General features: G+C 31.5%; 2 protein-coding genes across 3 annotated transcripts; one reads left to right on the top strand and one right to left on the bottom strand.

The window, feature by feature from the left end:
- The first annotated feature begins 5,757 nt into the window (after positions 1–5,757).
- On the top strand, positions 5,758–10,645 carry LOC125068756 (multiple coagulation factor deficiency protein 2 homolog). The gene is made up of 7 exons (XM_047678059.1): positions 5,758–5,857; positions 7,950–8,106; positions 8,219–8,354; positions 9,021–9,111; positions 9,280–9,423; positions 9,938–10,095; positions 10,412–10,645. The coding sequence occupies exons 1-5, from the start codon at positions 5,845–5,847 to the stop codon at positions 9,417–9,419; spliced, it is 537 nt and encodes a 178-aa protein (XP_047534015.1). The 5' UTR covers positions 5,758–5,844; the 3' UTR covers positions 9,420–9,423; positions 9,938–10,095; positions 10,412–10,645.
- On the bottom strand, positions 9,902–12,885 carry LOC125068754. 2 transcript variants are annotated; one of them, XM_047678056.1, is made up of 4 exons: positions 12,533–12,885; positions 11,683–11,803; positions 10,396–10,576; positions 9,902–10,066 (listed from the first exon to the last, which is right to left on the bottom strand). In XM_047678056.1, the coding sequence occupies exons 1-4, from the start codon at positions 12,872–12,874 to the stop codon at positions 9,958–9,960; spliced, it is 753 nt and encodes a 250-aa protein (XP_047534012.1). In that variant the 5' UTR covers positions 12,875–12,885; the 3' UTR covers positions 9,902–9,957. The 2 variants fall into 2 exon arrangements, with proteins under 2 accessions (XP_047534012.1, XP_047534014.1); XM_047678058.1 differs by having other exon boundaries at positions 12,557–12,885.
- Positions 12,886–22,521: the final 9,636 nt, after the last annotated feature.

Raw genomic sequence — 22,521 nt, 5'->3', positions numbered from 1 at the left:
AAATGTATTTCAGGTGGTATAATAAAAGTTCTTCTAAATACTTTTTATTTCAACAATATTTATGTGGAATAAAATAGTTTCCGAATCTTGACCTCTCACTCTAATTTATATTTGAATGTAAATCCAGTAAGTCTTATCAAAATAAATCTTAAATTTGCAATAGATCGACTCAGACGTTTTATCAAAAAATTAATCAAAGTTTCAATTAATCAAATTATATTTATGAAAATTTTTCAAGTTTCATAAATATAATTTATATATAGTAATGCTTAATCTTCTAGAAATTACTTATATTAGATTCACATTTTTCATAATAGCGGCGTGAGTTTTCCGTCGTTTTTCATACTCAGGTAAGTGGCGTTGTGAATTATCTGACACTTTTCAAGATTAAATGAGCGGGAAAATGTTTTTCACCTTTTTCACATATTACGAGCACTCTATGGCAACACTTTACGCATTTTAGTGGTTGCGACGCTGTGATTCGTGGTATTTGTTACATATAGATACGAAGTAGGCGAGTCTCAATTTATATTTGGATGTATTTTCCTGTACAAATAGAATATATATATATTACACATTTATCCATGTTTTATATTATATGTATAAAACAAAACATGGATAAAATAATTTATATATAACTATATTTTGAAAAATGTCCTTAATTTACTAAAATACAGCTTGTCATCGATTTACAAAAAGTTTACAAATCAACAAAGTTTTCAATCACTGTACAAGAAAAAACAATATAATGAATAGTTATAATATATAATATCTATGTTATATCTATATATATGTGATACTTATGTTTGTATACTTATTTGAGACTGGGGTCATTCCTTTATTATTATTTATGTAACTCGCTATAACGACCAAATAAAAATAACAATATTTATATTTATTCGTTTCGTTTTATTCCGAAACATTTTCCATTACAGCGAGGCTTGAAACAAAAAGAACTTAAGAGCCACAAGCAAACCTTAAAAACTTCCTGACATGAAAGTTTAAAAGTGATCCGAGGGAGGCGAAGCGTTGCCTAGCAACCGCCCACCTCTAACACGGGTTACGCCACAAATCTCGGTCGCTGCCAGAAATACGAATATTTATTGTTTCATGCCAATTTCTATGTTACTTATTTTTCAGACGATAGCATTAAGATATATGTATTGATGAAAACTTGCATTAGATAATATTTAAAAAAAAATGCCTTCCCGTTTTTTCTTGTAGTAAAGGCTGTACGTACGTACGTTACGGTAGATCGATGAGTTGATCATAATAGAGCTCTGATCTTTAATATTATTTTATGGGTTCTGTAGTAGCTTTAAGTTCATATATAGAGCCTTTGAATGCACGTATTAATACGTATACCTATTCGTTAATTCTATTTGCGGCTTAAGCGCTGAAAACAGTATTTTCCTATTCGCGACGGCAAATGTTTGATTTATAAGGTCATCGATCTAATGTGTATAAAAAATATACATATTTTCATAAGATTAATCCATGCGATAGGAGGCCAACCAACTATCACGTTGTTTAAGTTTGAGACAATGTCAATGGGCTGTCTTTAGCGTGTTATTTTCTAATTTTATTATTATTTCGTTTATATTTGCATCAATTTGATCCTTATTTTCCCTTTATGAAGTATACGAGTTGATCCAGGTCGTAAGCTATACAAAGTTTCATTCAAATACAACTGGTGATTTCAGTGAGATACACAAACAAATAATATAATAAATAGCGTATGAACCCCTCGTTCGTCGCGGTATATATTAATTGCATGTATAGACGCGCTCTTGTATGCGAATAAATACAATACCCTAAATAAATAAAAGAACGAGAACTAGAAACGGCAAATTACTTTACTAAACTGCACTATAAAATCCGAGGCGACGTTAACTAGCTCCAATTTACGTCACACATACAAGACAAAAGGAATGTCCTGAGCGGTGAAGTCAATTAGCATGCAAATGTAAGAAAACGACCATTAGGGATGCCTTACGTACGGACCACGCAGCCCCCGATGTATTGATCATACGATCCCTCACACGCTTACATACGCCCGTCTCTTTTTAACTTCCCCACAACAGATCGCTATAAACATAAATATTTAAGTATTAAAACGACTTTTGTCTGAATCGTTTATCAGCAAAAAAATATCTTATATTAAGAGCCGTAAAAATATTTTCAGAATGGCTGCTGTAGTAGGCGTTTAAGCTGTTCTCCCTGCAAGGAAACCCCTTGTTGTGCCAGTAAATTCTGTTCCTATCTTTAAAGGAATAAAGATCTATTTCAGCGATGAGTTAAGAGAAAATGAATCGTATATCGTAATTTCAGAGGTTATTATCGATGAGAGAAGTAACGAACTGTTTTCAGTTGTTGACAAGTTTAAGTTTTGTAGAATCTACCTATCGTGTGTAAATAGCATCGCGAATTTTGTTATTGACATTATGTAATAAATTTGGTTGTGATAGTTTTGGTTATTTAACTATTCGACTATTCAGTTTGTGGGGCTATTTATGTTGCATTAGAATTTCGGAAAATCGTTTTATAGAAGAGCCTTTACAAGTTAGCCTTATTATGTATGTACAGTACTACTAGTTCTGCTATAGCCAAACAATAATGTTTGGCAACGTATTTCAAATCTAGAACTTAAGTGTATTCGTGTAGCAATATCGCTTTATTGGACCAAACATTTGGTTTGGTGTATTGGCAAATATTACAGACACGTTATCTACACATGAAGTAAACTTACAAATCGTTTTAACCAAAATATTTCCTTATATTTGTAGATCGAAACAAGTGGGCTTGCCTTACGCCAATATTTGCCGTATTGTATCTTAATTAACTAATAACTGATAGAATACTTATTTGCTCGCATTGTACGATTTGCTCCAAAATATGTACGTATCTATGCTGTTTATTGTATTTGTTTAAATTAAAGAAGTATATTAAAATAGAACTACTACCTGTATTTGGAAAAATATAAAATACTAGTTGTCGTCCGCGGCTTCGCTAGCTTCGCCTTTTAGGGGGTTTGTTATCATGTGCTAGGCAAAAAAGTAGCCTATAGTCCTTCCTTGGAGTTCAAGTTTGCTTCATACCAAATTTCATTCATTTTCGTTCATTGGTTTTTTAGTGAAAGAGCAACAGATAGACAGACAGAGTTTCTTTCACATTCATAATATTAGTAAAAGTTAAGCAGTATAGATTTCAAACACTCGAACAAGCTTCCCCAGTTCAATTGAAGGAATAAATGTTGAATACCTCACAATAAATGTTATATATACGACGATTGGTAGTCAAAACATTCTTTTTTTATGATATCGGTAGGCGGACGAGCGAATAGGTCACCTGATGGTAAGTAACTACCGCCCATAGACAATGGCGCTGTATGAAATATTAACCATTCCTTACATCACCAATGCGCCACCAACTTCGGGAACTAAGATGTTATGTCCTTTGTGCTAGTAGTTACACCGGCTCACTCACCTTCAAACCGGAACACAACAGTACTGAGTACTGCTGTTTGGCGGTAGAATATCTGATGATTATAGTATTATTTACATATATAAGTATATTAAGCATACGGGGAATTGTGAAATTTGCCATAGTTAGAGTTTCTATAGAAAATATTAAATTTGAATGCAATGCAATTAAAAGTTACACATAATATTTGTTAGTGATATATTTTATCATATAACTAGCTCGGATAGGTGTAATAATGGTCTATATACAACATTCAATTTTAAGAACAAACATAATTTTTTTTTCAGGCTAGGAATGTTGAAGTTCTCGGCTTATCTCTACTATATAAGATGCGTGTATTATACATATATGTAAATCTTCATCTTGAATTACTCTATTGATGCTTTTAGCTGTGTAGTTAAAAGGTCTAAGCATACAGTCGGCGAGAAGCGGCTTTATTTTATACTATGTAGAGAAGTAAAACATCCAAGGTTTACGTATATAAGGCCAATGATATATATGTCTTGCTAAACTTGGAAATCAACAAGACGGTTTATGATATTTCTTTTAAAATGTTTTATTGTAATAATGAGGTATCGTCCAACTGAGTCTAATTATTCCTATAATTATAATAATAAGGAGGAAAAGTTTGATTAGAGATTCATAATATGAAGGCTGTGCATACATTTTAAAATGATTTTTTTAAAAACTCATTCATGTAAAGGAATATAAAAATTGAATACAACCGAAACGACAATAAATAGTACTCACAAAATATCGCAGACAAAATTACTAGCGAGACCGCCTCAGCAAGACGAATACGTAAAATTAGATTATCTGTCGCCATTCGAATATGTTGATTCGCCGTTTCATACCCCTATCACATAAGAAATCTTTGGATATTTCCACACGTTCATACATTTATCTTTTTTTTCTATTTCATTTCTCTTTAGTAATATTTAATACATTCATCCGAATCAACAGCTCAAGTATTGATATAATGTCACGAATCTCGAGGTCCTGGGTTCAAACAATAGGTTAAATCGATAAAAAAATATTAGGTTATTCTGTCGAAAAAAAGTGTTGTAGTCGCCGTAGGTCCTGTGCCTGAATTATTTTCGATCGTGTCGGATTTGCCGTCCTATCGGATTATAAAACCTGTGTTTGTGCACATATTTGTGCACTAAATATAACGTAGTTGGCTGGAGCTATGTGGTTAGATATAGGTTCCAACTTATATCCAAAAACATAAGCAAATGGATTCGAATTAATAGGCATTGGTTCTGTTAGAAATATTAAGCATTCCTTAGATCGGCAATACGCAACCAACCTGGTTAACTAAGATATTGTGTCCGTCGGTCTTATAGTTACACTGGCTCACTCACTCTTCGAGCCGGAACACAACAATACAAAGTTTCGCTGTTTGACGGTAAAATGTCTGATGAGAGGGTGCTACTTACCCAAATGGGCTTGCTAACTACCACCACGTGATACACTGATGTGGTGAATTGTATAAGTCACATTCGGTGGTGACTTACATATATTTTAACCGAAGGTTAAAGGTTAAGGTTATAAGTTCGGTCAAGCAGTGCTGAATAAGTTATAAGAAAAGCTTTATAAGGAAAATTCCATCCAAGGAGGATACAAATTCGACACTTGTATATTTAGATAATATCATGGATGGGCCATTGTATCACCACCCATCATCACGTGGTGGTAGTGTGCATACGTGACATAGAAAGAACAGGTGCATATTAAACGAAGACTAAATAAGCCTCATAAACTTCGTTGGGCGAACACAGGTTAGTCCAACAGCCTTGAGGCTACTTTGTGTTTCTATTTCATACCGTGCTTAGCGATGCGGGTAATGTGCAAATTCATTCGGGTGAAATGTCACCATTGTGCTAACTGGCAATGAAGCAATAAGGTCCAAGTGTACTCCTTACTACACTAAAAATCAAATATATTTTTATATTCTATAGTTTAGATCTCTTATCATTGACCAGGCAATATTAACCAGATTTTCAAAAAAAAATTTTAGGAATCAATCATAAAAAGTAGAGCCGTGTGTTTTACAAATTGTTTGGTATTCAATTATTTTAGGTATTGGTAATGCCATCTATTGAGAGCAGAAAACATCACGTTAGATGTGAGTAAAAGACGGCTGAAAGTCATGCGCTGAAAATTATAAAACTCTTCAATCTAATTTATACTTTATGTTAAGGGATCAAAGTACATTTTAAATTCAATTATCTGCGCTTGCGCCGTAACATTGATTTCCAGTGGCATTTGACAGACGCACTGTTATTGAAAAGGGGTCAATGTTGAAGAAATATTATTTGTTATCGAAAATAAACGAAGGCCCCTAGTAATGTGAAAGAAATGAGAACTGAAGGTAAGAAATACTTTTATTAATTTAAAACCCATAATAATTAAAACTAAGCTTTAGAAAAATTACAAGGTTTTTGTACAATGATATATTTCCTTAAAACAATCTAGTATTTTTTAAGTATTGTAGTTAAACTGAGCTCATTTATATACCTTGCAACTGTTTAAATTTTAACGATTCATGCCGCTGAGATGCCCGATATAACAATTATACATCTATCAATAAAATTTTAAATGAATATTTCTGTTAATTAAAATGCGAATAGTGACTATTTCTCGCTCTATGTGCGAAATGTAACCAGAGCTTTGTGACGAATAAAGGAATTCGTGATCCGAGTATAGTATGCATTGTAATCGCATAGGATTAGGGTGTTATCGAGTGATAATATGGTGGGCTGGCGGCCGACTTTTATGTGCGAGACACACGAACTTTTACAAAGAGAAACATTTTTCTAATATTGCACTGATTAAAAATAAAATGTTTATTTTTATTTAGGTTGGTATCAAGGTATCATGAAATATTTATATAGGTTGGTATCATATTCAGAAATCACAAAAATGTTACCTTTATACACAAAGAGTAAATTCGACACAAATTTAATTTATTCCAACAGATATTTTATACAAAAGAGAATCCTTATGTTAAGAACGATCTGGAATCTATATCGTTGTTTTTAAATTATTCTTATGAGAATTCTATAAAACATTTTTATTCGTCGTTCTTCATACCCGTGTGTGTCGAATGTCAACGCTTGTGACGGACACCGTGACATACGGAGCGCACTTGTCACCGCGAGCGCATAATTTGTCCTCCATTACGGCTTCATTTTATACACTATACTCTATAATAAAGTAGGGTCCGATTAAAGACCAGTCTCGTCTTTCTACAGAACAACTGTTCAATTTGGTCGAGGGGACGAAAATAAATTATTCATTCGATGTATTGAAAGTAAATTGTAATATATTTTTTGAAAGGGTACTCTTAAGACACCTGTTTGTTGTTTGCTGAATTTACAGAAATATTATAGAACTGTTTTATATCGTTTTATACTTATTCAGAAGTTAATGCTCTTGAAAAAACAGCGACGCTGTTGACGAGGATTGGGTAGCCTTATGAGTTTTTTATTGAGATTCAACGTCGACTTTTGTTTGATGTACAGTGTAGTTTTTTCATTACCTGCCATCTTTTTAAATCCCGCTATTGAATATATGATGAAAAATGGAACGGACAGACAAAAATTAAAAATATACGGTTTTTCTTTTGATATTTTCTAAAATGAAACAAAATAATTTATCCAGTGGCTTATAATTATGCTATTTGTTTATAATAAACGCACAAACAACTTCATTAATAAATAATCACTACGTCAAAGAAAATGGTCGCAGAAAGTAATTAATACCAAATAAATCATAGATTTTTTGCTTCATTTTCTGGGCGCTGATAAATGAAATAGCCAGGGTACTTGTGAAATGAGGTGTGAATATTGCATCTCCGCGGGATGTATTCTACCCCGTGGACTGAGGCCCCAGGGGGGTGGGTCCCATCTGTCCGTCACCCCTACCCTTTATGCTCCGTAACAGTGCCCCTCAATTATACAGGTATAAGCTCCGATCTTGAATGTTGCTTTGTCAATTTATTTATCAATTGTCAAATTAATTGAGGACGTGTGGCGTTAGTTTTTGTATGTTTGTCGTAATCGTATATTAACAAGGTTTTATTTTATATATAATTTTGATTGAGGATATTAATTATGATAACTGATGATTTGATTCCCAAAGACATCTACTTGGGAAATTATATATTTTACGTAAAATTCTTTGCAACCAAATATTATAACCAGCTTGTAATATAGTCTTAATTTCGGAATAATGTACTTCATTGCATCCCAAGTAAATATTTACATTAAATACAAATATAACAAAATATATGGAAGAGCGATATTTTTTTACGCAACCTTACGGCTGAGGAAATGGTCTAATGGTCTACAAGTTTTACAGATAACATATTATTCTTATTGATTTCATCATGTTAAGGGTACAGGATTTTCCCGAAACCGAAAGACAAGTTTTATTAAAAAAAAAAAACACTATAATTTCAGCGTTTCTCATATTGATGTTAAATGGGCTAGCATCTTCCATGCGTCGGGGACCGCATCACCCGCACGGCCAACTACCAGTGGAACAGAAGCACCACCACTACAAGCCGAAATCTTCGGAGTCACTCACTAGGGACTCGCAACTGTTACACGATACTAAGTAATAGTAATTTCATTTATTTTGTAAATGAAGACAAATTATTATAATGAATTATGTATTTGTTAATCATATCTAAAATGACTCGCGTAATGATTTATGTTATTTTTTTCAGACATCTAGAGGAAGATAATATGGTGTTAACTCCTGAAGCCTTAGCCAAGATGTCACCGGAAGAATTAGAATTTCATTATTTTTCAGCTCACGATTATGATCGAAATTCTAAGCTGGATGGATTGGAAATGTTAAAGGTAACGGGATTATAAATATTAGAAGCATATCAAATAAAGGTTTAACGCTTAGTAAATAGCATGACAAGCTAAGCAGTAGTATTCAAATAGTCATATATTCAAATATGTTAAGAAATTGTCTTGAATTAGAGTTCAACCTTTTGTATGATAATTCCTGAGATAAATAATATAAATAGAAATAGAAATACCTCAGAACAAGAGTTGAATGAGCTCATCAGTTCATACGAGCTAATCGACAGTCAATTATCAAATTTAAGTTGGTACAACTTTGACAGTCTACATAAAATAAATAGTACTAGCATATATTATATTATCGAACGAGATTGTTATACTACGATGTATTTGACACCTCCTTGATGAGAAAAGTAGAATTTTCGAGAATACTACTGCTGTGGATTTTATTGTGGCTGTTATGATTTATTCTTGTATACATATTATATAACTTGTTTCATCACCTCGATACGGTACTGCTGGATCTAGTTCTCTTCTCTTGTTTATGAGCAATACATGTAGAAGGTGTTGAATGTTGATTTTATTCCACTACATTTTACGGTATATTAATGGATAAACATATGAGAGAAATAAAGTTTTATTAGTTGTTCCACCACTCATCAAATTATCAACACAAATAAAAAACTTTTTTTTTTTAAATATTTATATTTTTAGGCAGTATATCATACAATAGAACATGAAGCTCCCGATACTGACAATGATGACTCTATAGAACCGGAATCGAATAAGATTAATCTCTACATTGGTTCGTAAATGTCTTATTTTAAGTAATTAAAATATGAATAATTTTTATTTAGATAATTAATTCATTTAAAAACTGCATTCGAAAGCATAAGTAATATAAAATGTCTTGTCTTTGAATATATACTTATATATGTATGTATATGTTTTTGAACGATATATTGTTTTACAGCTCTTGTAGATAAGACGTTGGAATCGGATGACGGCGATAGGGATGGTTATATTTCATACTTAGAGTATCGCGCGGCTCGTCAAAACAGTTCAGCTGACAGAACTCCAAGAGTTATAGTATCTGGGAACTCTCCATCTTAACTTTGTAAGTAGAATGCATTCAGTCATTAGAATTCCTAAAATTCTACTGCTTGATAATAAGCACATGAAGGTGCAAAGAGGAAACATAAATGCAAATCATAGAAGAGATTCATCAAGGCACGAAAAATACTACTTTTGACATTTAACTAAAGGGAAAATATTTAATATTTTTAGTATATACGACATGGACGTACTATGAGACAGTATACAATAATAGCAATCTATTTTAATACTTGAAAGTCGTCATTAATTAATTTTTAGATTTTTTAGCTCGTCGAAATAAAACGGAACAAATGAAATAAATGCCGATCTTTATGCAAACGAAATCAAATGGAGATCACCATCGTATCAACATAGAAAATATTATTTTATTTATTTATATAATCGTTGGCAAAATATAATAAAATAAAGTTGAAGGGTACAGCGACAATTTAACATATGACTATAATTAAAACATAATACTTGACGTATGGATTCTTAAAATAAAATTCGTTTACAGAGTTTAAAATTTTTTGCAGGTCTAAGCTATAAAATAGTGCTATGCGCACTGGTAGCGCGTCTGACAAGGCAGCCCGCGTTCGCCCCATGTTGCAGCCTCTTTAATTCCGTTCGAAATGTCCTCGTAGGGCTCCAGGTCGATGCTGTTACTGTAATATATAAAACGAAATGAATTAAAGTAATTTTAAAAATATATCTATTTTTTAACTATAATGGTATTCATTACAACAATAAAAAACTATATAGTAGGATACCAAAGAAATATTTAAACAAATAAATTGCCTTCGGTATAGAATATTATACAAATATGAATTTTATACATTACTTATTGGAGATACAAACTCAGGTAGCACATAGAAGTACTATTTGCTCTATGAAAGTTGATACTTATTACTATAGTTGTGTACCATTGATAAAGATGTATGACTAATGTGTGTGAATTCTTAATGTTAATAGTTCTACATCCAAACATATATACCCTTGAAACAATTTAGTTCCCTGCAACAACAGTTCGGCGCCAGAAGCGTAGAGTGCTGCTTGATGTGGCTTCTGACAAGATAAGCGGTAGAGACACCCGTAATCCTGGCTCTGTTGTCCGGTGAGGTAGCTCAGGTACAACATAATTTCATCTTCAGTTAGATAGTTGGCATTTTTGTTTTCTAGGCAAAATAAGTAAACAAAAATAATAACAACTTCAATAACATTAAGAACTTATTATATCAACTATCTACAAAACCAGATTTTCTTATTGATAATGAGATAAAATGATTTCGTTAATCGCTGTCACGTTATGTAATTTTAATTGAATGCAAGATACTAAAACAAATGCTTGTTATAGTAAAATAAAAGTTACTAATGTTCCTCCATCGCCTGAAATTTGACTATGATGAAGAAAACAAATTAATTTACATAATTCAAACATTTTTTTTTTCTACAACAATTTCCAATTTTTCAGTATTTGTGTTTATTGAGAATACTAAATCCTACCATTTTTACTTACAAATACTATAATATACAAAGGAAATAGTTTGACTCACAGATATTACGTGTTACAGATATTGTCATACAAATATAAGTGTGTCTGGCTATTTAAATACGCAGAGGTTCTTTTTTTTGTATAGTGCACAGCTTTTAGTTATTATTCATTATTCTTATTTTAAAGCAGTTGGTCATTTAGGTGGTAAAGTCCACTGACGGTCAGATAATCCTTCTTAAATAGGATTACATTTAGGATACCCGATGGACATGACAAACGCATCACGTGCTATTGGATTTACTGTAAGTACCCTTAGTGACTATTAGTGAAAAAAAAACAGTAGTCACAATAGTTTGAAGGAAAATAGAACGAGTTGTAACGAAATAGTTCTCAAATTGCTGTCACAAATTGGTACGAATGGAAAAAAATATGTTGAAATTTCAAGGTGTCACGCGTTGGCAGATGCAGTGTTTAGAGAAGCGATGTTCTACCGTTTTGCGGTAGTTCCACTTCAATAAACCATTATGTGAGAGTAATTAAAAAAAAAATCGGTAAATTTTGTGAAATTATTGCTTCATGATTTTTTCTTTTTTTAATTGTAGCTAATTTATTCTTCCTCCCTGTTTATATTCCTCACTTAACGATAAAATAATATTTAAATTATATCGAATCGTATAAATATATCACGAAGCTCTTTAAAAATCGAGAATAAAAAATATTAAAAAAAATGTCTAAAAAATTACACATAGAAAGAAATTGGTAACGAATAAATTAACAGTTAATGATTACCTTCCAAGCTTCTTCCATAATGATTTCCTTTCCAAGCACCGGCTCCGAAGAAACCAGCCGCTAGTATCAATGCTTTGAGCACGATCAGTATCACCAGGTTAGTTAGGTTCAGACTAAGAACCTAAAAATGAATGAATTTAACGAATTGAAAACATTTTAAGACTATTTGATTACAAGATTTGTACTAGACGATTTTTCTCTAAAATCAAAGTCATTCATCGCAGTGTCATTAGTCATAGCAGACATTACTATTTTTTTTTAATTGGTAAAAATACATTTCAATGACAAAGTAAAGTAAGAGCCTGTAAGTGTCCCACTGCTGGGCAAGCGACTTTTGTCTTTATGAGTAGGTTTCGAGTTTATTCAATTACGGAGCACCGTTACATGTTTGATTAAATTTCATATGATACACGCCGTGCTCCTTTATTTTTACCACCAAGCATTAAACACAGAAATTAAGTTAATGAAAATTCAGCAATCCTCGCCTATATATTGTTTAATTATAAATAATAAATAGCTTAAAGATAGCTTCAATAATATTTTTACCAATATTATGAATAAAAAAGTAAAAAAGCTGTCTTATTTTCTTTTGTATAGTTTGTTCATCAATTAAGAAAATAATTTGGCAGACCTATTTGTGTTGGTAGTAAACAATCTATGCCTTACTTACTCATAAAATCTTCTTCCTTAAAGCAGTAAAATTTATTTACTTTTAAGAATGATTCATACAGTCCTTCGAAAAATATACCATTGAATTGTTTATGACTCACTCTTATAGTTTTGTTGAATCTTATCTCTGTCAAGCGTCATTGGAATGCGTGCAATTTGAAATTTTAAGTGCGATACGAACCTGCGACATGCAGTCAAAACCAACCTGGCTACTCCCCGTGGATCTGGCAATGAAGTCCTTAGCCAGGCTCGACACAACTTGACCTCCGGTCCCGCTTAGGAAGTTTCCAGCCGTATCAAGGAACGAAGATCTTGCGTAATTTGACGTATCGTTAGCATCAATGTCGTATCTATCGGCTGCGCTTTGACTCTTGAAATTTGATGCAGTCTCTTTGGGCAAAAACGCGCTCGAATCGTAGTTCTTTGGATACATCTTCTTCGCATATTGCGGCGATGAGTACGCCCCGGAATGTTCCGTGGAAGCGACAATAGGGATCAGCAGTAGTAAGTAGATAGCAACCATTTTGGGAGGCGGACGGAAGACAACTGGAAGGAAACAGGTAGTGTTCTTGTGCATTTTGCGTCGGTCTTTGTATTTCGCTATTTTATCTCTTCCAACTCTCTTTTGTTTATTGCACGCACGATGACATCCCTTAATGGAGCTATTGTTGTTGCGCTTAAGAGGTAGTTCTTTTTATCGTAAGAAAAATTCTATGAAATATTTCAATATAATGTTTGCTCTATAAGATATACTTTTTATTTTCTGCATGTTTTAAGAATTAGTCAAAGCCTTTCTTAACTGAATAGACCAGACTAGTCTATTAATAGTGATTTAAAAGCTTATTCTTTAGTTTTCTTAATTGTCAACGTTTTTTTAGTAATTTGTTTCATATGTTAGGGAATATTGGCGCTGCAGTTACTCCTTAAAATATTATATAGGATTTACTTAATTATATATAAGCTCATTGTTATAGGAAGGCACTAATGTCGACGACATGTCGATCTTGTCCCGTCATAGTTTCTTGTAATAGCAAAGTTATTTTGGTAATAAAGCTATGATATAATATTAAATTTCTTTGATATGTATTCTACGGTTCTTAACCATTATGCAATATTTTTACAATGTCATGTCCGTTACATAATTGATGGTTTGGAAGAAATGTCTTTTTTAGCAAATGGTCAGCCATTGTGCAACAATCTGTACCATGTATTTTGTATTCTTTGTTTTCGCCATAGTGTGCAATAAAGTATATTTAATCTGTATCACTACTAAGTACATGAATACACAGTTCTCCAGAGATATAATAACGTATTATTTGATTTGATGTCACATTGAGTTATTATTAAAGATGAATTAATATTTTTTGTACGTTGTGATTTTGTGTTGCGTTTTTTTTAAGTTCGTATTAATGGTTTTCAAAATAAGATTGTCGTATGTGTAGGTCTGAATAGAAAGTCTATGCTGTGAGCACACCAAATAGTAGAATTTTTATATATGTATTTTATATCTTTATTTGTTTTATTCTGGGAGGACAGAGGAGGAAATGGGTCCTGATTGTAAGTAGTCACCTTAACCTATACTTACTTAATATCATCATAAAAAAAGTTTGTAGAATAGAACTGTAACATACGAACACCAAGAAAATAATCAAAATGAATTTATTTGCTTTAAACATAATATACTTATTTATTGACTGTATTATGGTCATAGAAATATTTTAATTCGAATAGATGAAACATGAAAACGCTAAATCTTACTAATATTATAAATTTGAAAGTTTTTATGAACGGACGTTTATAACTCGATCACGCCCGAACGACTGAACGGACCCGAATGAAATTTGGCCCAGAGGTAGATTTTTGTCTAGAATATCACATACATACAATACTTTTTATCTCGTAAAATATACCTAAAACCTGCTCCCTACTCCTTTCTCTTTAACGCGGGCGCAGCCGCGCTTGGAACCTAGTATTATAAGGGTACAAGTCAGATATTCACCTATTGGAAATCTTAGAAGTACAATATCCCTTTCATTGAGTGAAAGTAAGGTTATTGTGACAAATTGACATAAAGAGACAATTTTCCTCTTGGTTGATTGTGAATATGAAAGACTAGCTCGGTCAAACGATCACACTATTCTAGGAGTAAATAAATTAAACTATAACAATACCGTATCAACTTAAAATAAATAAAAAGGTATCCTTGATGTGCTGTGGAATAGATACCTAAGAGAGGTACTCAATTTTTTTAAAATCTTTCCAGGTGATTCCATTGCAGAACAAATTTCTATAATATTATCTATTAAGGAATGACATGGCTTAGCATGCTATGTTTTAAATAACTTGTTTATTGTTATAAAGATATTGAAATAATTTTTTTTCAAAAATTAGTTGTGATTTACTTTTTCATGTTTATAATATTGTACCTTACAAAACTTATCTAACTTCTATCTACATATAAATCAATCTCGTGAACATAAAATTATTCGCTGATCTGCGTATTCAGTGTGCTGCTATGAATTTGGTTTAATTAAATCCGAAATTATGAAAAATCACAATAAAACTTCTTTCTTGTTATAATAACATTCGTTTTTGGTTAATATCAAGAAACTACTACTAGATAACTATTTACGATCGGCATTTTCCGCACCTAAATAAAATTAGATACGACGATAATGTGCGCCGCACTGAATGGGTTAAAACAATAAACGCTTAGACATACTCTGGCGAGCAAGTGGCACGTTATGTCATATTGTTATGATTATTATTATTATAATGATGCTTGTTCTACTTCCCTAAAAATAAATGCATTGTTCCGGTAACAACGCTCTTGCCTATGACGCGATTGCACGGTAGTAAAGTTTTTTATTGTATGTTCGATTTTCGAAATAAAATTATCATCAAAAATTAAAATATTTAATTGGTTCTGATAATTGACTAGATATAATCGCTTTATGTTTCTAATGTTCCTATCAAATAATAAGAAAAATGGGTAATCCATAATTAAAGATTATAAGCTATAGAATTGTGCCAGTCTATGTTTTAACATTTTAATTGATACATTTTATTTCAATGTTATTTCGACTCTGCTCTCTATCTCGACAACGGTCATATTAATACAATATTGCTTTAGACCAGTCAACAGTTTTAGTACTTTAATATTGGTGGTAGGGCTTTGTGCAAGCCCGTCTGGGTAGGTACCAGCCACTCATCAGATATTCTACCGCCAAATAACAGTACTCTGTATGTTGTGTTCCGGCTAGAAGGGTGAGTGAGCCAGTGTAATCACAGGCACAAGGGACATAACATCTTAGTTCCCGAGGTTGGTGGTGATGTAAGGAATGATTAAAATTTCTTACACCGTCTTTGTCTATGGGCGGTGGTGACCACTTACCATCAGGTGGCCCATATGCTCGTCCGCCAACCAATTACATAAAAAAATATATTTTACAAATTATCAAATTGTAAAACATATAATTTGATAAAAAATTATGTGCGTTCCTTGTACTTGGAATTTCACGGACACGAGATTCTATGAGAAATAAAGAATATTAAAAGATTTATATCGGTACAAGCTTTTAATAGAACTGATTAAAAAGGAATAAATGTTGAAAATTATAGTTTAAGAAATTTCCCTGACGTAATTAGATTGTAATCTATATAGTAAATACTAGCACCAAGAGTAAATGCAAAATAATTTTGAGTGATTCATACATACAATGATGTTCTAGTAAAATATCATTGGATTAATATATATATATTTCATATACTACCTTATTACTTAACGCTTATGACATAATTATTATTTATGAATGAATTACTTGTGCCTACACCAAAACCTTTCGTAATAATCAGAATCTACTATTAACTAATTATAGTCGGAAATTATGAACGTATTTCGCAAAAAAACGGTTTTCATTTTTAAAAGCTTTTATAATTTTATACCTTGAATAAGATCCAATATATTCGAATATTTTAAGTCGGTTGGCTTCTAGTCCAGTCATGATGTACAAAAAACAAGCCGAGAAAAGCAAATAAACCGAGAGAGCTGTTTTTTTTTATATTTTGTTTAGAAACGTTCGCGCACGATATCTCAATAAACATCAATAGTGGGTTAAAATATAAAGGATCTAAATTGTAGACCGTAAATTAAGCACTAAGAAGTATCTTATCATAATGCTCGTATCACTCACAACCGAGTTATGGCCAAAAAAAAAAAACAAAATTCACCCTTTTTTCAAGATGGCGGCGAACGCCCAAAAAATCGAGGTCGACGATTTCAGATTAAGTTTTTGTGAGCCAATAGCCATTCCTACAACATATACATAAATCAGCAGTCTCGGTTCATTTCCATTTTCAAATGTTTTTTTTTTATTCTGGCTTTTATTTGTGCCAAGAAGGCACAGATTATTTCGCCAATTTTCAAATGTTATAGACATTTGTAAGTGACTGGACTATTATTTGAACTTTATAAATTGGTTCTGTAACGTACCGCTAGATGACATTGTACACATTTCAATTCGAGAAACAGTGACATCTGTTAAAACCTTACTGTATTAAGTTAAAACCGTATAACCTAGATGGCGCTAAACAAAATTCGAAATTATTTAATAGTAAAAGGTTTGAGGCATAGATGTCGCTTTTATCTATTCGTAACCACAAAATAAGGTTAAAATTAGTTACCGTTTTTAGATTATTGAATCATTACGATTCAATACGCGGTTCAAATAACTACAATTATTACAAAATAAATAAAGTACATTTTTTTTGTGTATTTATAAATAAATTTAATTAACATTCCATATTATTTTTTAACTTCAACACATTTTCAATAAACTTCTTAATAAAAACACTTGTTTGTAATATAAAATTATTAATGTATTTTCATTCAAAGTTCACTTGAATGAAAAAGCTGCTCTACGAGTTTTTAAACTTTGGCCTCAGTTCTTGATAAGAGCAGACATTTTCAGTTTTCCACTTTTCATCTCTTCTCATAAATTATAAGCGTACCTAAGGCTAATTACTTTTCTCTAATGACGTCTCTGACAAACACGTCATTTATTAACTTATAAATAATTCAACTTCAACATTATTTGCCGCTATGTTGTTATTAAAAAAATATACAAATAAGTTGGTTTTAATATAACTTCTGGATAGAACTTAATAAATATTAAAGTATTTTTCAATAAAGCGAACTTTTAAATAAATTTTGTTATTTATTATATTATATTATATTAAATATATCAGCTATTGTGGCTTCTGATCAGTATTGGAAAAGTGTGACCATAGTCCACCATGCTGGTCGTGGACTATGGCCACCTGTGTTGGTTGAAGTTACTGAAGACATTACTTTGAACACTCGGAGGTGCGTAGCGTGTGTTCAAACTTTTGTATTGCAGGCCAACAGTCTCCACACTAGAATCATCTTGCTTCCCAATAAGTTATATATTTTTATCTATAATTTAAATATGCTTTATTATTATAAAATAACCTAAGCTTAAAAATATAATGATGGTAATGGATTTTCGTGACAAGCTAAATTTTACGCGGATGATATCGCGAATTCAGCTAGAACTTACGTACATATTTAAATATGGTAATTTTAATGTTTATTACATTTTGGTAAATAATATAGTTGTATATAATGGTTACCTATGTTTAAATGTTAGGTTTAGCATTCTTATCTTGTTATATATAAATATACATATATGTGTAGGTATACCATTGGCTGAAACGTTCTGAGTACCATATGCAAGCGGAAAGCAGGGTTTACAAGTTATATAAGATAAATATATTGTGAACTGCCGTTAATAGACCTATTTCATTAAAATTTTCGCGTAATGATGTCCTAGAACTAATATTGTGAATAGTTCTTTTCTGCAGAATCAATACAATTTCAATATCTGCGACATTACCCCATAACAACATTTCATATGACATAAAACTATGAAAATTACTAAAATCACTTGGCCTAGCGGTATAATGGCCTTAAAATAACATATATTTTACAAGTTGCAACACAAATTGCATAAAATATCTCTGCTCGGTCATTCCACTCTGTCGGTCGCAGTTCAATTGTTTTTTCGTAAGCATCGAGTCAAATGCAGCGTCTTTTCACTGAATCACTGAGGCTGTGAACGTGAGAGCGGTGAAATTGTTTTGGTAGCAAAAAGTGAAACCGGGCCTTGACCGTCACGACCGCAACGCTGTGGAGTCGCTTTGACTATTACTAATAGTTATGATAATAATTCATATTGTATACACTTTTAATTTAATGTTACGTACTTGCTTCATTATATTACTGTTTTTTTTTTAACATTTTGTGTCTCTCGTGTCTACATTAAATGTTATGTAATAAGTATGTTGAATTTTTACGATAACTTTGTGTATTGACAAAATTTGGGACGTTGATTGTTATCTATTATGTTCAAGTTTGAATTTCTAATAATGTAATGTGTTTTTTTTATTATTATTATGATTGTAACTTATTCTCTGATACAATAAATAATGATAATATTTATCGTGAAAAAAAATGATCATTATTTTTTGTATAAGTGTATAAATCATTACAAAATTTACAATAATGTCCTAATAATGTATACTTAATGATTTTATGTTTGTATAGAAAATCAACTCTATACATTCCTCTGTCCTCACCTCAGTAAAATGTTTAGGCAAATCGAGGAAAGTGCTTTGTTACTATTATAAAACGGGGGGCCATTACGCTTTCGAACTTTACGGCCGTGATGCAACCGCGCTCAACTACAGTAAGTGTGACGGATACGTAAGAAGTGAACTAGAAAAACTATAGATAATAGTAAACAGTTATACACGAGTTAAAGTCTAACTGTTGATACTACCGTAAGAGGAAATAGACGGGTTTTATTTATTGAAAATAAAAAGAAAAAGCACTTCGGTCTAACTACATCATATAATGAAATGATTACGGAACATTAACGGGATAGCATCTGAATTTTTTTCCAAACAGATTTTCAGTACATCTCTGATGTTACTATATGCATATATGTATTTTTATGAAAATAGGCATTTTTATAAAGCAGAAAAATTTTAACAAAAACCAAGATTTACAGGGATAGTAAAAATATGTATTGTCATCGATGCAATCTAATAAATCCGATTCTACTAATTCAATACATTAAGTATTTTTTTTTTTAAATATTTTTAATAAACAGATATTAAAACAGGTACCGTGAAAAAAATATGGCCTGTAAATGTAACTTTGTTCTTATTAGCACTTTTAAATTGTCGTATAACCAGCTAGAATCTTCGTAGGTACTCTTTTTCTCAAGTAAAATGCATCGTTAAAATAACTATATAAAATTAAATTAATTTGTCCTCAACTAATAAGAACTCCACTCTTTAATAAGCCATTATAATCAATGGGTCACTTGGCAGCAAGTGGTCGCCACTGGCCATAGACATTGGTGCTGTTGGAGGATTTAGCAATTCGTTGCTTGACTAATGCGCCACCAAACCATAGAACTAAGATGTCTGTTATGCCTGTACACTGGCCCAATCACCCTACAACTCGGAACACAAAAATGCTAAGAATTGCTATTTGGCGGTATAGTAGGTAATGAGTGGGTGGTACTTACCCAATTGTATATTTTTGTATTGTGTAATCACAATGTTTGGAAATAATATGAATATATAGTTCATTTAAATGAATATGGAAACAATACAATTTATCGATAATGACACCCAATTGTTTTGTTTGAAATCAACCGATGCATATAATATGTTTACATTGATAAAAGAAACGGAAGGCTTCCTTGCTATTGTATCGCTATACAATTTTCTTCTTCCTCTAAACTACTGTACTAAGAGTATGGTATTTCATATTTTGTCGTGTATAAGACAATAAAATTATAATTGCAGATTTTGTTAATTTGAACAGTACCAGTTTTTTAATAATAAGTAATTTAATAATTTAAAATTAAAAATGTAAATTCAACCACTTTTTCATAATAACAAAGCCACAGAAGTGAAATCAAAGAAATTGTCATCGAAACTAATTTTGTAAGTTTTAGAAAGCATAAAGGAACTGCGGGGCGTTAAATAAGAGAGTGCAGATAGAGAAAAGGTAGCACCGTGACCGGCTAGGAACAATAGTTACGTGGATTGAGTAATACATTTCTTTTACCAAGTATTTACGTGTAAAATGTATCCAACTTTTGGTTAATCCAAGTAATTGCAAATCCGAAATCACGTGTTTTTTGATCTCATCTCTCAATCCGGTGATTATGTTTTTCTGAAAAACCATGTGTTTCCGAAAATCGATTTTTAAATGTTTGTATACAAACGCAACTAGCGAATTATATTACACATCGTACGTATATATAAAGTACTTATATACTATTCCATATACGATATGGAAACGGAAAGAAAAATTATCTCGCGCCTCTGAATATCCTCCTTTGAAAAATGACCGCCGTTACTGACATCGGTTAGGAAGATAGGTACATATATACATATAATAGTAGATAAACAATATAAGCACTCAACCATTCTCTTAATCGGGTCTAATTTAAGCTAATTTAACTTTTGTCTCTTATGGTTAAAAGAAATAAAAAATATTTTTTGCTAGACTGATATGAATATATTTATTTAAGTTAAGTTATACTTAATAAAATTCATAAATGATTATTGTTTAGGTCAAGCAGCGGACGTTCTGTATAAAAATGAAAAAAAAAAGAACATATCTGGGTTATAAGCAGCATTTTCCGGTTATAAAAGGCTAATACGCTGCACGTACTTGTAATTATCTGGTATGTTAATAATAAATAATATCCTTGTCGCCTGTACCTTACAGCCGATAAATGTCACACTGATAAGTTTATTCCACCACCCTAATATAATGCGGTTTCGATAGGACGTCATCCGTTACACGGTTACATGGAAATTCACGCACTTGTTTCATTCACCGCGGAGCACTTTTCTTGCTCAGGTTTGAACTTGTAATTGTAGGTTTTGGCCACTGAGTCATTTCGTTCCAATTCGCGTAAACGAGCCCTTAAATGCATCGATTTATCAATTATTATAAGAAATATTAACATATATACTTGTTAAATCTACTATCACATATCAAAATATTATTGAGATAAAAAAAAATATCTAAATAATAGGACATTTACAATACCTATAAAATAAAATTAAAATAAACTTTTTTACGAACATACCCATACAAAATCACCTACTTTTTAAAATACAATGTTTGTATAAACATATCATTATAAAGAAATCGTACTTAATACTATAATCAACTTGTCTAGATTATCTTGATGGTCATGTCTACAGTATGATATTGTGATTTACCTAAATGTGATTTATGTTATTTTAATTTCATTTCAAAGTGAAAACGCATACGATATTATATTTATTTATATTCTCCCATATAGGTTTATGTCCATGTATTTACATCGAGATGGTTAATAAGTGGAGTTAGTATTCCTTTTCATAAGGAGGATATTTAAATTAAATTCATATACCTTTACCATTTAATTTACCATCTATTTACTTTTTTCCGGTTCTTCTCGATATAATCTCCATTCCTTTAGCAGCTTTACATTTAATACAATCTTGTAAAATGACGATTCAAAGGTGCGTTTGTATTTTGTATACGCTTTGTATTTGAGCGAACTATATTTTGACTTGGATTTATTAAAGGCAAAAACAAAAAGCAGCTGTTTCGGTTGAAAGCAGAATTGGCTAACTGACAAATGTTATGGTACAATATTGTACGATACCATCACCTTAAAAAGGTAAAAAAAATTTTATTTATATATAAGTTATAGTCTCCGAAACTAATGATTGAATTGTCTTTTTTCACTGGTCTGCTACATCGCGGTGTAAGAGTCAGATCGACGTATCTACATTTTCTCAATTTTACAGGAAATCAAAAATACTGTGAAAATTCCGCTATTTACACTTTACCAGCTTTTTAATACAGATAAAATACTAGTATGGGAAAAACACATTTTTTCTATGTATAGCCATACTATTAGAGCTTTAAAAAAAATAGTAATTATTTCTTTATATATGTTTACATAGACTCAATATATATATATTTAAAATTCGGTTGACATACGTTATTGTGGCCCTTAATTATTTTCAAACTTATGTTGTTATCAAACTTAAATACGTTATTTG

This window comes from Vanessa atalanta, chromosome 14 (genome assembly GCF_905147765.1).
Source record: "Vanessa atalanta chromosome 14, ilVanAtal1.2, whole genome shotgun sequence".
NCBI classification, from domain to species: domain Eukaryota; kingdom Metazoa; phylum Arthropoda; class Insecta; order Lepidoptera; family Nymphalidae; genus Vanessa; species Vanessa atalanta.
Note: the sequence above shows the minus strand (reverse complement) of the source record. Positions and strands in the feature narration are given on the sequence as shown.

What these genes read in the sequence shown, in the direction of transcription:
- LOC125068754 (XM_047678056.1), bottom strand. Translation starts at nt 12,874, where the DNA reads ATGGTTGCTATCTACTTACTACTGCTGATCCCTATTGTCGCTTCCACG. An exon ending in TTATGGAAGAAGCTTGGAAG is followed by an intron (nt 10,577 to 11,682) that starts GTAATCATTAAC and finishes TATTTTGCCTAG; the next exon opens with AAAACAAAAATGCCAACTAT. An exon ending in GGAACTAAATTGTTTCAAGG is followed by an intron (nt 10,067 to 10,395) that starts GTATATATGTTT and finishes TATATATTACAG; the next exon opens with TAACAGCATCGACCTGGAGC.
- LOC125068756 (XM_047678059.1), top strand. An exon ending in CAACTGTTACACGATACTAA is followed by an intron (nt 8,107 to 8,218) that starts GTAATAGTAATT and finishes TATTTTTTTCAG; the next exon opens with ACATCTAGAGGAAGATAATA. An exon ending in TAAGATTAATCTCTACATTG is followed by an intron (nt 9,112 to 9,279) that starts GTTCGTAAATGT and finishes ATTGTTTTACAG; the next exon opens with CTCTTGTAGATAAGACGTTG.